Source organism: Chiloscyllium plagiosum, chromosome 46, assembly GCF_004010195.1.
Source record: "Chiloscyllium plagiosum isolate BGI_BamShark_2017 chromosome 46, ASM401019v2, whole genome shotgun sequence".
Classification (NCBI taxonomy): Eukaryota; Metazoa; Chordata; class Chondrichthyes; order Orectolobiformes; family Hemiscylliidae; genus Chiloscyllium; species Chiloscyllium plagiosum.
This window is the reverse complement of record NC_057755.1, coordinates 11,690,655-11,705,184: the sequence shown is the minus strand read 5'-3', so window position 1 is coordinate 11,705,184 and position 14,530 is coordinate 11,690,655. Positions and strand designations below refer to the sequence as shown.

General features: G+C 42.7%; 1 protein-coding gene across 4 annotated transcripts in view; it reads right to left on the bottom strand.

Moving 5' to 3' along the window:
• The window catches only part of ccar1 (cell division cycle and apoptosis regulator 1), a 131,172-nt gene extending 117,975 nt beyond the window's left edge, over nucleotides 1-13,197 (bottom strand). Inside the window, exons 1-4 of one of the 4 annotated variants that reach the window (XM_043683131.1) lie at nucleotides 13,118-13,197; nucleotides 9,266-9,384; nucleotides 8,215-8,378; nucleotides 4,466-4,510 (exon numbers count right to left, since the gene is read on the bottom strand). In XM_043683131.1, coding sequence (XP_043539066.1) covers nucleotides 4,466-4,510; nucleotides 8,215-8,378; nucleotides 9,266-9,335 — 279 coding nt within the window. In that variant the 5' untranslated portion in view covers nucleotides 9,336-9,384; nucleotides 13,118-13,197. The other 3 variants (XM_043683130.1, XM_043683132.1, XM_043683133.1) reach the window with 3 other exon arrangements.
• Nucleotides 13,198-14,530: the final 1,333 nt, after the last annotated feature.

Sequence of the window (14,530 nt, the reverse complement as noted above, 5' to 3'; positions counted from 1 at the left end):
CGAAGGAATTGGGAATATGGGATGGCGTTTTTACAGGGGGCAGGGTGGGAGGAGGTGTAATCTAGGTAGCTGTGGGAGTCGGTCGGTTTGTAGTAAATGTCTGTGTTGAGTCGGTCGCCCAAGATAGAAATGGAGGGGTCTAGGAAGGGGAGGGAGGAGTCTGAGACAGTCTAGGTAAATTTGAGGTCGGGGTGGAAGGTGTTAGTAAAGTGGATGAACTGTTCAACCTCCTCGTGGGAGCCCGAGGTAGTGCCAATACAATCATCGATGTAGCGGAGCAAAAGGTGGGGGGTGGTGCCAGTGTAGCTGCGGAAGATGGACTGTTCCACATATCCAACAAAGAGGCAGGCATAGCTGGGGCCCATGCGGTTTGGAGCAAGTGGGAGGATTGGAAGGAGAAGTTGTTAAGAGTGAGGACCAGTTCAGTCAGTCGAAGGAGGGTGTCAATGGAAGGGTACTGGTTGGGTCGGCGGGAAAGGAAGAAGCAGAGGGTTTGGAGGCCTTCATGATGGGGGATGGAAGTGTATTGGGACTGGATGTCCATCGTGAAGATAAGGCATTGGGGAAGTGAAAATCATGGAGCAGATGGAGGGCGTGGGTGGTGTCCCGAAAGTAGGTGGGGAGTTCTTGGACTAAGGGGGACAGGACAGTGTCGAGGTATGCAGAGATGAGTTCGGTGGGGCAGGAGCAGGCTGAGACAATGGGTCGGCCGGGGCAGTCAGGTTTGTGGAATTTGGGCAGGAGGTAGAAACAGGCGGTGTGGGGTTGTGGGACTATGAGGTTGGAGGCGGTGGATGGGAGATCAGTCATTTGAGGTGCAAATATGCAACATCGTTTAAGAGGAGCTGATTCAGGTACAATCAAGATATATTCCCAAGAAAGACAAAAATAGAGCATAAAAATCAAGAGGTCCCTATATTACAAAAAAGATAAAATAAGCTGAAGATGAGATTGACTATAGACAGTTCACAGGAGAACTGAAAACCCAAATAGGGAAGCAAACAACAAGTACTGAAGGGGGATTTACCAGAGACCAAGATATTATATGAATATTTTGCTTAGAGTCATTCAGTCCTACTGCACAGGAACAGGCCTTTTGGTCCAAACTGGCACATGCCGACCAAAACATCCATCCATGCTAACCCCATTTTTCTGCACTTGGCCCATATCCTTTTACATCTTTCCTATCCAGGCATTTATCCAAATGCCTTTTAAATGTTGTTCATGTACCCATTTGTGTAATGAGTACAGATCCAACAATCTCAAGACATTTGGCATCATCAAGGTCAAAGCAGTCTGCTTGATTATAAGTGGTGCTATTGACTTCCCTCACCAATTCACAGTGGCAGGTGCACTATAAAAACTCACAAAGGGTCCTTTAACAGCACTTTCCCAATCTGCAACCTCCACCACCTTGAAGAGGCAGCACATTTATGGTAACACCAGGATTTGCAAGGTTCTCTCCACGTCACTAATCATCTGTCCTGGAACTATAATCACCATTCCTTCACTGCTGCTGGGTCAAAAGCATGAACTTCAGTTATTCAAGAAAGCAGCTCATTACTATTTTCTTGAGGTCAATCAGGATTGGGCAATAGATGCTGGCCTCGGCAGATATTTCCTCATCCCAAGAAAGAGTAGAAAAAAGGGTAGCTCTTCATTGATCTGCATAAATTTTGTTAAAAATAAAAGATGCACCTAGACCTAAGTGCGCAAAAACGTTTTTAAATGGTAGGGCGGCACGGTGGCACAGTTGCCTCACAGCGCCAGAGACCCGGGTTCAATTCCCACCTCAGGCGATTGACTGTGTGGAGTTTGCACGTTCTCCCAGTGTCTGCGTGGGTTTCCTCTGGGTGCTCCGGTTTTCTCCCATAGTCCAAAGATGTGCAGGTCAAGTGAATTGGCCACGCTAAATTGCCAATAGTGTTAGGTATAGGGGTAAATAGGGGTAAATGTAAGGGTATTGGTGGGTTGTGCTTCGGCAGGTCGGTGTGGACTTGTTGGGCCGAAGGGCCTGTTTCCACACTGTAATGTAATCTAATCTAATGTAATCTAATCTAATCTACCCACCTCAACCACTTCCACTGGCAGCTCATCCCATATGCACACCACCCTATGTGTAAAAACGTTGTCTGTCAGCTTCCCTTTTAACCTTTCCCCTTTAACCTTAAACTGATACCCTCTAGTTCTTGATTCTCAACCTTGGGAAAAAGACTGAATGCATTCACCCTATCCAAACCTCTCATAATCTTATACACTTCTATAAGATCCCCTCTTGGTCTCCTACGCTCTAAAGAAAAAGAGTCCAATCTTGTCCAATCATTCCCTATAACTCAGACCTTTGAGTCCCAGCAACAACCTTGTAAATATCTTCTGCACTCTTTCCGGTTTAATAACAGTCTTCCAAAAGCAAGGTAACCAAAACTGAACACAATACTCCAAGTGCAGCCTCACCAACATCCTACATAACTGCAACATAACCTCCCAACTTTGATACTCAATGACCAGTGTGCCAAAAGCCTTCTTCACTGCCCTGTCTACCTGTGACTCCACCTTCAGAGAACTGTGAATCTGAACTCCAAGGTCCCTCTGTTCCACTATACACCTTAAGGCCCTACCATTCACCAAGAAACTCCCTTCTTGATTTGACTTTCCAAAATGCAAGACCTCACACTTATCTATATTAAACTCTATTTGCCATTTCTTGGCCCAATTTCCCAGCTGATCAAGGTCCTGCTGAAGTTTCTGACAACCTTCCTCACTGTCCACGATACTGCTATTTTAGCATCATCTGCAAATTTACTAACCATGCCTTGGACATTCTCATCCAAATCATTGATATAAATAACAAACAGCAACGGGCCCAGGACTGACCCGAGGTACTTCACGAGTCACAGGCCTCCAGTCTGACAAGCATCCTCCCACTATTACCCTCTGCCTCCTACCATGAAGCCAATTGAGTGTCCAGCTTGCCACCTCCCCTTGGATTCCATCCAATCTAATTTTCCAGAGCAGCCTCCCATGTTGAAACTTATCAAAGGCCTTACTAAAGTCCGTATAGACGTCTACCACCTTCATCAACCTTCCTGGTCACTTTATCAAAGAACTCAAACAAATTTATGAAGCATGATTTCCCATAGACAAAGCCATGCTGTCCATTCCTTGTCTTTCCAAATGCATTTATATTTTATCTCAGAATCTTCTCAAGTAACTTACCTACCACAGACATTAGCCTTACTGGTCTGCAGTTCCTTCTTGAATAAGGGCACAACATTTGCTATTCTCCAGTCTTCTGGGACCTCATGCGTGGCTAATGATAATGCAAATATATCAGCCAGGGCCCCTGCAATTTCTTCACTAGCCTCTTGCCACGTTTGTGGATATATCTGGTCAGGACCATATAACTGCGATATGGACGGCCCCCAAGATATGACCACTACCTTTCGCTAATTCTGAAGTGTTCATGTCTCCATGGTAAACATTGAGGACCTCACTGATCTCTTGTAGAACTTCTTTCAAGTCACATTCTTGAGATAACTTAACAGTTTACTTTGAAAAGTGACATCTCAGCTCAGACAATGTACTAAAGGTGTGAGGTTAGAGTCTGCCTGTATCCCAAACTTTAATGCATTGTCTGAGCTGAGATGTCCTTTTTTCAAATAAAACCTGAAGTTATCGCAAGAATGTGATTGAGGGTAGTTCTGGGATTTATGTATTAATGAACAGAATGCTGCAACCCATCTGAAAAGATGAAAGACTTAACAGCAATCTAGGTTTGTTCAATATATCATTTCAGGTGCATAACACTGTGATGTTTTGATATAAATTGTGTCTTATGATCCTACTCCACAGCTACCTGATGAAGGAGCAGCGCCCCGAATGCGAGTACTTGCAAATAAACCTGCTGGACTATGACTTAGTGTTATATGATTTTTATACTTTGCCCACCCCAGTCCAACACCAGCACCTCCACATCATGGATAAGGTGGATAGTCAGTGTTTTTCATAGCTGGAAACGTCAAATATTAGGGCTGTAGGTTTAAGATTAAAAGGGAAAATTTAAGAGATGTGTAAGACTTTTTTTTGTACACAGAGGGTAGTAGGTTCTGGGAACATGCAGCCAGGGCAGATGGTAGAAACAGTTAATTCAGCAACATTTAAGAGGAATTTAGACAAATACATGAACAGACAGGGAATAGAGGGATACAGATCATATCATACACATTTTATGAGCACTTTATGAATAGAAAATATTTATAATTCACAACTGTTTATCAATTTTCACAAATTATTAAATCAACAAGAATGCTCAGGTAAAACTTAATTGCAAAGCAAGGTCAATCGCAGTAAATAAGGACATCTGTATAACGGCAATCTGTATAACATTAATCTGTATAACATTAATAACGGCAATCTGCTCCACTCACTCCAGCCAAACTTTTCTCAAAAGCAAAATGGCACAAACCTGTTGCTGCACACTGTAAATGGTCTGCTGGGGCTGCTGGTATTGCTGGAAAACAAATTGACAACATTGTGAAAATCAAAAAGCAATGGAATCATTTCTATTCGCTGCTGTCTCTTCACACAGAAATGATCAAGGAAATTAAAGCCAAAGAAAACCTCTCCTGACAGAGTTATTCTGAGCAAAATGATCCCTCAGGCAACATCCTTGTAATTCTTTTCTGAACTCTTTCAAGTTTCACAACATCCCCTGGCATCATGGTAGCCCAACAACACAATAAAACAGCAGCTAATGAACTTGAAAGACCCTATACAGACAACATGCAAAACTAATGTCATTTACAAAATACTGTGCAAGAACTGTAACAAACACTACATTGGACAAACAGGCAGAAAACTAGCCTCCAGGATACATGAACATCAACTAACCACAAAACAACATGACACTCTCTCACTAGTATCCTTACATTCAGATGAGGAAGGTCACCACTTCATTTGGGACAACACATCCATCCTAGGACAAGCCAAACAGAGTCAAGCACGAGAATTCCTAGAAGCATGGCATTCCAACCAGAACTCTATCAACAAACACATTAACTTCGACCCAATCTACCACCCACTGAGAAAAAGAACAGGAAATGACATCAACAACCCAAAAGAAACCCAAACATATAAATAAAAAGCAGGAATCATCAGCAGTGGAGGCTCACAGAAGATGTTACCTAGTATGGTGACAAAACGTCTGAAAATGAACCTTCCAGCTCAGCGAGCAAACCTACATACATGGAAAGTGTGCTACAAAGGTTTCACAGACAGATTCCTGAGATAGCAGGGTAGACTATGAAGAGAAATTGAATCAGCCAGGACTATATTTACTGTTATTTCAAAAAATGAGGTGTGATCTCAGAAACCTATAAAGCTCTAACAGTACGAGACAGGGTAAAGGCAGCAAGTATGTTCTCGATGACTACAGAGTCCAGGACTAGGGTCCCAACTTAAGGTTTTAGGACTACGATGAGTAAATATTTCTACACCCAGAGAGTCGTCAGCTCTGCCAAAAACAACAGTTGAGATCAAACATTGAACATTTTCAAAGATTTAGACGTAGCTTTTGGAGAAAAGGGCTTAAAGGGCATGCAGTAAAAGCGTGAACAGCATATAGAGTAAGATGATAAGCCATGACCATATAAAAATATGCAGCATGGTCAAAGGGCTGAATGGCCTACTCCTGATCCCATTTTCTATGTTTCTACGTTTGTACGATTGGGTTGGGAAGTCTTGAACTCAGAGGCATTATCTAAACAAAAAGCCAAATCTTTCAGGGGTGAAGTTAACAAACACTTCTACAAACAATGGTCGAAACTTCAACTCTTCTGAAATTAGCAATTAATGATGGATCAACATTCATTTAAAATTTGATTTTAAAGGGCACAGGTCAATGGTATGTCAGGTTGGGCTGTTGGCTAGCCATGAACTCACCAAATAGCAGAACATACTTAAGGAGCCAAACGGTCTTCTCTTGTCCCAATATTCCTTCTCCAAAGACTCCACAAATAACAGAAGTCAAGAAGTGTGGACTGCAGCAGTTCAAGGAGGTAGCTCACCACCACCTTCTCAAGGGCAACTAGGGACAGTCAATAAAAAGTAGTGGCAAGCCAGCAATGTCCACGTCCCATTCGTGAATGTTTAAAAAATACAAATTCAGCTTGCCGTGAGCACTTTGTCATGAAACTCCTGGAATTCAGCACTCTCAGCATTGGACCTGACCCCAAAGGCAGAGCAAAGCACCTCAACAGGAAAAGATGGTAATGTTGGTGATTGTCACCAAGTACAAAAGTGAGAAATACAGCAATACAGATTATGGAGCAGAAACATAGATCAGAAACAAGGACATTATATATAACCCATTTCACTAATATTTGAGACTTTACACAAGATCCCGAAGTAATTAACATAATGTGGCAATAAAGGCAGAAATGCTTTCACTAATTGTAAACCTACAGTAAAATCTCAACATTTAATACCGTGAGATTTAGCATAAAAGCCTCATTCCTGATGAAGGGCTTATGCCCGAAACGTTGATTCTCCTGCTCCTCTGAAGCTGCCTAACCTGTTGTGCTTTTCCAGCACCACACTCTCGACTGTGAGATTTAGCATACAATTCCAATTCACTTATTCAATTCACCACCTCATATCTCTCACTCATCACTTCCAGTGACAGGACACCACCATCAGCAATGTTCCCTGTCATTTTTCTGTGGTGTGTGCAGGCGAGTTGCTCACCTGAGCAGCTGCATATGTTTGATAATTTAAATTATCTGCAGCCCATGAGATTATTTCTTTAAACAAAAAATGAAGAATACAGTTTCAGTGAGCATACTTTCTCCCTATAAATTATGTACTAGGAGGTAATGTCACACTTCCTGCTACACTGTGCCCCTTGATTTATGAGTACATTTACCTAACTACATCTCAATGGCTCATTCTTCCCAGAATTCTCTCACCCTTCGTCCACCACTGCTCACTTTAGTGATTCCAACCAAAAATAAGCTAAATAAAAATATAACCAAAAAGAAGTCTCAGCCAGCAGTAATTGTACCACCCACCTGATGGAGGAGGAGTAGCGCTCTGAAAGTTAGTGCTTCCAAATAAACCTGATGGACTATAACCTGATGTTGTGGGATTTTTAACTTTGTACACCTTCTTCTGGAAAGGGTAATCTACTCATCTCCCTCTTGCAATGTAGTTATATAAGCAACACAACAACCTAAAAATACTGTAAGTTTCTGACTATACTAACATGTGATGTCTACAGTTTCTAATCTAATTAGTGGGCGGCACGGTGGTGAGCACTGCTGCCTCACAGCGCCAGAGACCCGGGTTCAATTCCCGCCTCAGGCGACTGACTGCGTGGAGTTTGCACGTTCTCCCCATGTATGCGTGGGTTTCCTCCGGGTGCTCCGGTTTCCTCCCACAGTCCAAAGATGTGCAGGCCAGGTGAATTGGCCATGCTAAATTGCCCGTAGTGTTAGGTAAGGGGTAAATGTAGGGGCATGGGTGGGTTGCGCTTCGGCGGGTCGGTGTGGACTTGTTGGGCTGAAGGGCCTGTTTCCACACTGTAATGTAATCTAATCTAATCTAACCCATCGAACAAGGTGAAGCTGGTAATTAGATTCGTTACTTGCGCGATTATTTATACAATCACTGAATTGTTATGGCACATGAGGCCATTTGGCTGGCTTCCTCCAGCGTAGAAAGAGGTCATTTGGCCTGCAGCGGTTCTCTGAAAAGGACCCCACCCAAACCCATCCCCTCACCCTATCCCCATAACTCCACACCCGTGGGCACTATAGGCAATTTAGCATGGCAAATCCTTCTAACCTGCGCATCTTTAATTCAGAGAAGAAACTCTTAATCTTTTCTTCAAGCACTGGTACCATTAAAACATTCAGATTTTGAGATGCACTCCTGGATTCCCTGATTCACAATGACAAACATTGGTTTTAAAGCTACATTTGCCAGTACGCCTCTGATCTACAATACAATTCACTGTATTAAAAATAAATCCATGATTAAAAAATGCCAGAATTCATACCCATTGGTTAATTAGGCAGCTGAAATTTTATCAGTTGGATTAACCAATAGGATTACAGAACAACATAACTGTATCATGTCTAAACTGCATTGATCAAAGGAGAGCACAGGATCTCTCTGCATATCTGTTCATGACACTAAGAGAGTGGTCAAGCATACCTGCTGCAATGCAACAGCTGCTGCCTGCTGTTGTAAGGCTGCTGACTGGGTAAGCTGATAGCCTGAAGGTGTTTGGGTGGTGAGGCCAGCCGCAGCCAGAGCTGGCTGTTGGGTATACATAGCTGGAGAGGCACCTAGCAGCGATGGCTGAACACCAAGGGCACCTGATGGAGACAATAAATTCATACATGACAGCAATGGTAAGGCTTTGTCCAGCAGTTTTACCAAGATCATAGCTGAATCAGGATGAAATAGCATGTGTGATCATGTGAATAAGAAGGCATCATTTAAAAGCAATATACTGCAGATGTTGATAATTTGAATTAGAAGAAAATGCTGGAAATACTCACCTGGTCAGGCACCACCTGTGGATAGGAAACAGTACATGTTTCACCCTTATTCTCTTTCCACAGACGCTGATAGACTTACTGAGAACTTCCAGCATTTAGTGCTTTTCTTTAACAAGCTTGTTAGCAGACACAATTCCCGAGATACACACAACAGGTCAAAACCTCTGATCTGCGATTAGGGGATAGGACATATAACTGAAGATGTGCATGAGGTCCTGAAATGCTGACCTCTGTTTCAACTTGTAAGGTCAATTTCCCCACTCTTTGGGACCCTCTGAAATATGCGTTTATTTTAAATTGTTCGTGGGATATGCCCATTGCTAGCTTGATCAGCATTCACTGACCTCCTCTAAATACTCAAGAAGGCAGTGGTGAGCTGTATTCTTGAACTGCTACAGTTCTTGTAGTGTAACAAATGCCATAGAAGGGGCGGTGTCCTGTTCACCTCAACTGAGAAAACTGGGATCAGTAGACCTGCTAGAAATGCACAGCAGTGTCCAACTGGGGGAAGTTGAGTGCAGTGGCAATTTGAAAACCACTGCCACTGCCCTGAAAATTTCAGCCCACATTTGTTTTGGGTTCTGAAGGTGACCTGGTGCTCAGATGACAATTGTGCACTGTCTGGGACTGAACACATACTGCTCAGCTTAAGAGAGAGATATGATTACACAGAATAAACAGCAGTACTGAGAAAGACTGACCTGGCTGTGTAACAGCAGCAGAAAATTGGGTGGTCCATGGGGGATTCTTCTGTCCTCCAAACTGAGCCATTCTTTCAAAATCAACAGCCTCACACTTATCAAGTTCAAGTTGTCTAGGACTTAAAAACGTACATGGCAAAGATTAATGTCTAACTATATTCATATTAAATAATCATTAACACTTCCTAGCATTTACAATGCAAACGAAACTGCTGTCAAAGTTCAATCTTTTCAGAATGGTTTGAATGGGTGACCTTTACAACTGAGTATAATGATCTCTGCCGAAATAGGGGCGGTAAGGTTGTGAAGGGGAATGTTGTCCAGTCGGAGGCAGAATGTGGCCAAGGCTGTAATGGTCAATCAAGAATAAATGTGTTCAATTATCACGCTATTAGTTTTCACTTCATAGAAAAGAAATAAAAATCACAACAGAATAATGTAATTAAAAGTGAAGTTGAGAGTTTAATATGGTGTGCAGTAGTTGTATCCCCATGAATGTTCAAGTCCCAATTGACCCAGAGCTGTGTCATAACATGAAAAGATTGAGTAAAAATAATATTTTATAAAAGGCACTGGAGAAAATGAGATGAAGAGAAATAAAATTCTTAAGAGTCAATACTTTCCACACAAGGCTATCAGAATAAATACATAAAGTAATGTATTCATTTTCCAAACGCTCTAAGTTTTGCTTTCGGATTTAAACATTGCAATAGGTAATCATTATTGAGAGGAAGAAATTGGCTTTGTCTGAGGTGCTCAGTTGTAATAGGGCTCTGGATTGTGGCGGCGTGGCATGAGATTTTGATAGTATGGCTGATGGTAACCCTGCCAGGTGAAAGTCAAAATCTGAACCTTTGGCACCAACCGAGGGTGAGTTATAATCTTCAGACGTACTGCTTCTTGCATAAAACATAACTACCAGAAATAAAGTGCTGCAATAACCCATCTGGTCGGACAGCAACTACAGAGAGAGTCCAATGTGACTTTTCTTTGGAATTGAAGAGAAGTGGAACCAAAAGGGAGTGGCACAGTCAGCAGATGAGCAGTGGCAGACACTTTAGCAGATACATTATTGCACTCAGCAAAAATGAATTCCGATCAAAAGGTACTTAAGAATGATGAACAATCGAGGTTATTAAAGGTGATCAAAGAGTGTGTTCATTCAAAAAGTAAGGCATACAAAGCACCAAAAACTAGTGATAGGCCAGAGGATTGGAAATGCTTTAGGCAACAAAATTACTTTAGGAATCAGATGACCACAAATTTGATGAGAAAGGAGAAAATTGATTATGCAAGTAAATTGGCAAGAAACGTAAAAGTAAACAGCCAAGAGTTTCCACAGTAGATTAAAAAGAAAGTGTAGCTAAAGTATGGGACCCGGGGGGATGTAAGTGCAGAACTGCTAATTGGCAGATAACTTAAAGGTATGTTTTACAACAGTCTTCATGATGGAGGACATTATAAACATTCTAAAGCAAACAGATAACAAGGTGCTAATGGGAGGAAATATTTCAAAGTCTCTGTCATGACAAAGTATCAGATAAACTAATGGGACAAAAGGCAGACAAGTTCCCAGGATCTGATGGCCTCCATCCAAGGGTTTTAAAGAAAGTGGCTGTAGTTGATCAAAATATTGCAGAACTCACTAGACTTCAGGAGGGTTCCAGAGCATTGGAAAATCAAAGTAATGCCCCTATTTAAGAGAGGAAAGTACAAAATAGAAAATTATCGGGCAGTTAGCTTAATATATATCACTCAGAAAACACTAGGGTGCATTAAGGAAGAAATAGCAGAATACTTAGAAAACAATTGAATAGAGTCAACATAGCTTTGTGAAAGGGAAATCTGTTTGACAAATTTTCTGGGGTTCTTTGAGAATACAAGTAGAGTTAATAACTGGTCTTCTTCAGGTTGGAAAGATGTTAGTGACATGGATCAGTCATCAAGCCACAATTTATTTACTACCCATATTAATAACCTGGAGAAAGGAGTAGTGTAATGTATCCAAATTTACTATTGGTATGTTGTGATGTGGGCACAACGAATATACAGTTTAATAAGTGTGAGATTTCGCACTTTGGTAGGAAGAATCACAAAGCAGTCTATTTAATAGGTATGAACTCCAAAACAGTACAAAATAGTAGGATCTAGGTAATTTTGTATATGAAACACAAAATGTCATCTTGCAAGCACAGCAAGTCATTAAGGTGACAAATGGAATTTTGACGTTACTAGGCAGTAGTGATGAAAAATACGCAAGTCTTGTTACAAGTGACACCTGGAATACTGTATACAGTTTGGTTCCAGTATTTAACAATGAATATTATATTGTAAGCAATTGAAAAGAAACAATTAGGCTGATCCCTGGGAAGAAGAGGTTGACTTTATAAAAATAGCTAAAAGGTCAGGCCTCTATTCATTAAGATTTTAAAGAATTAAATATTCAAGATTCCAAGATGGTTTGACAGGATAGATGTTTTCACCAGTGGAAAACATCGCAATTTGATGGCACAGTTACAGAATAAATGAACACTTGTTTAAAACTGCGACAAAAAGTAATCTCTTCTCCAAAGGATCTGAATGTGTGGAATTCTCTATCCAAATGTTGTGGACACTAGATGCAAAAAATATTAAAAGACAAGATCAATTTTTTAAAAAATTATCAGGGAGTTGAGGGCTACGATGAGGAGCCGATACAAATGAGGAGTTGCGGTCTGAAACAGATCAACCATGATATGGAGCAGACTTGAGTGAAAAAATAGTCTGAATGTGTTCCTATTTCTTATGATTGTAAGGAAATAACAAATCACAGGTAAATAGCAGAATCAAGGTCAGCTCAAACTGTAAGCAAGAATCTGAAATAAGATAGACATTGGGATAAAGAACATTAAAAAGGAAGGACAGAGTTCACTGTCTGAAATAAGTGAACTCAATACTGAGTAGAAAAGGCTGCAAAATTATCCCAAAAATGAGGCACTGTTTCTCCAAAACACTGTCGTGGACTTCTCTATGCATGTCTTTCCTGTAAGTCATTGCCAAACCCTTTGCCTTTTGGCGTAGAACATCTCTGAACTCCAACCTTATAACTTTTCATTTCAACTGCTACAGACCCCCTAATTTCAACAGAAATCCATCACATCTTTTTCGTCTCAATTTTCACCAAGCCTCAATCAGGCCCCAAGGTAAACACGATGCCACTACCCACCCGCCAATCACCCCCCCACCCCAAAGACCCAATCCAAGAAAATACATTGTCCCTGCCTCCTGGGTAAACAGCTACCCACTTCCACCACACTAGACCAAACACGTTATCCGCGGACCCTTGGGGGGGAGGTTCTCCAGCCAATCATTGTTTCTGTCCCCCCCCCCTTCCCATTACATCTCTAATTCCCCACCCTCTACCTCCCCTCCTCCCTTTAGAGTTAACACTCGTCTTTTCTCTTTCCTCCGAGATTAAACAGCTCTCAAGCACCTCCACCCTCCCTCCCCCAATAAACACATCTCTACATCCCTCAAAATCACCGCCGCCGCCGGTACACCTTCTTCCTCCCCACCACTGCGTCCGAGTAAATATCCCTCGTCCTCCCCGCCCGGGGGCAAACATCCCTGTCTCTCTCTCTCTCTCTCTTTCCCCAAGCCCTTGGGTAAACAGCCCAGGCCGGTGAGGCCTCTTCCCTCGGGCTCTGTGTTAATGCTTTAAATCGGGACGGAGGGCAACTTCGGGCTGAAAAGCAGAAAAAGTCAGGAACGTACTGACAACCCAGCCATCCCAGAAGGATGTGGCGGCGGAAATACCCACCGAACCGAGATGAACGAAGAGGCCGACAGAAAAGCCACAACAACAATACTCACCGGTGTGTGGTGGGGGTGAGGGTGGGGGGGAAACAGGAGGGAGCGTCTAACAACGTCAACACGCCGCTGCCTACGTACGCACGTACGTCAACACGTTGTGGGAATGTTCAACTCGGTCGTCCACGTTGAGTGAGGCGTCGGAAAGGGCGTTGATCAAATTGGTGATGTTTAGCAACCCCGCAGTGACCCCCTGCACCAAAAACCCTGCAGTGAGGCGTCCCCCAGTTCCGAAACCCCAGAATGACCCACCCGCGAGTCCCCAAATATCAGTGATCCTCCCTCCCCAATGCCTCTCAAACCCGAGAGTGATCTGCTCACCAGACATTAAAGCCCAGAATGATATCGCCTCTCTCCAAACCTCCTCCACAAAGTCCCCAGATCATACAGTGATTTCTCCCCTCCCTCAACGCAAGGCTCCAAATCCCAGAATGGCTTCACTCCAGCACAGTTCCCAATCCCCAAATCCAAGAGAGACCCCACCATAGTCCCCAATGCCCCAAATAATTTCCCAAATGCTGAAGTGGTAGCTCCCCCCACCCATTCCTCAAATCCTGGAGTGATCCCCAAGATACCAAGCATGAGATTGCAAGATCTCTCCATATTCCAGAGTGATTTCCCCACTCTCACATCCCTAAATAATGGAATGATCACTGCGTGCAGTCCCAAACCCTGAGTGATTCCCATTACCCCACACCCCATTCACAAACCCTGGACTGATCTGCTTCACCTCTCACCATCCACAAACAGTGGAGCAGTGACCCCCTCCCAGTCCCAAATATCCCAGAGTGATCCCTTTGTGAGAAACAAAGCTCACTCACTTCAATAATTGCAGTCCAAGACAAAAATCTGAATCAGCAGTGTCCTTTATTTTACAATTGCAAGTGGGTGTAATGTCCACAAGGCAGGGACAAAAACACACCAAATTCAATAAACTCTCGAAATTTATATAATTTGGGTCCCTACATATTTTTTCTTATTTCATTGTTCCCCCCCATTTACATCATTCACTTCCCTAAGACTGATCCCACCACCCCTGCTTATCCGGCCTTGTCCGTGATAGAATGGCCTCATAAGGTCGTTTGGCATCATCCCACTGCAGGTCATCGTTAGGCATATTCTTTCCATCTCGGCCTTTCCGGAGGCCACTCTGATCTTTATGACCTCTTTAATTAGGGTTTGTTCCTGTGTCTCCATACAAAGTGGGAAACATGTTTGTACAGGCCTAACTTCATCCCCTCACAACACCTTTAGGATCATCAGGAGGGGTGAAAGGTTGTATCTTATTATCCACTAATTCTACCCGTTTTCCCTGTCCTACGCTAATTCAAAAACAACAGTCCAAGAAATCCTTCCCATTTGCTTTCATTTCGATCCCAAATGTTTCACTTGTATCTCATAGATGCCCCCCCCCAC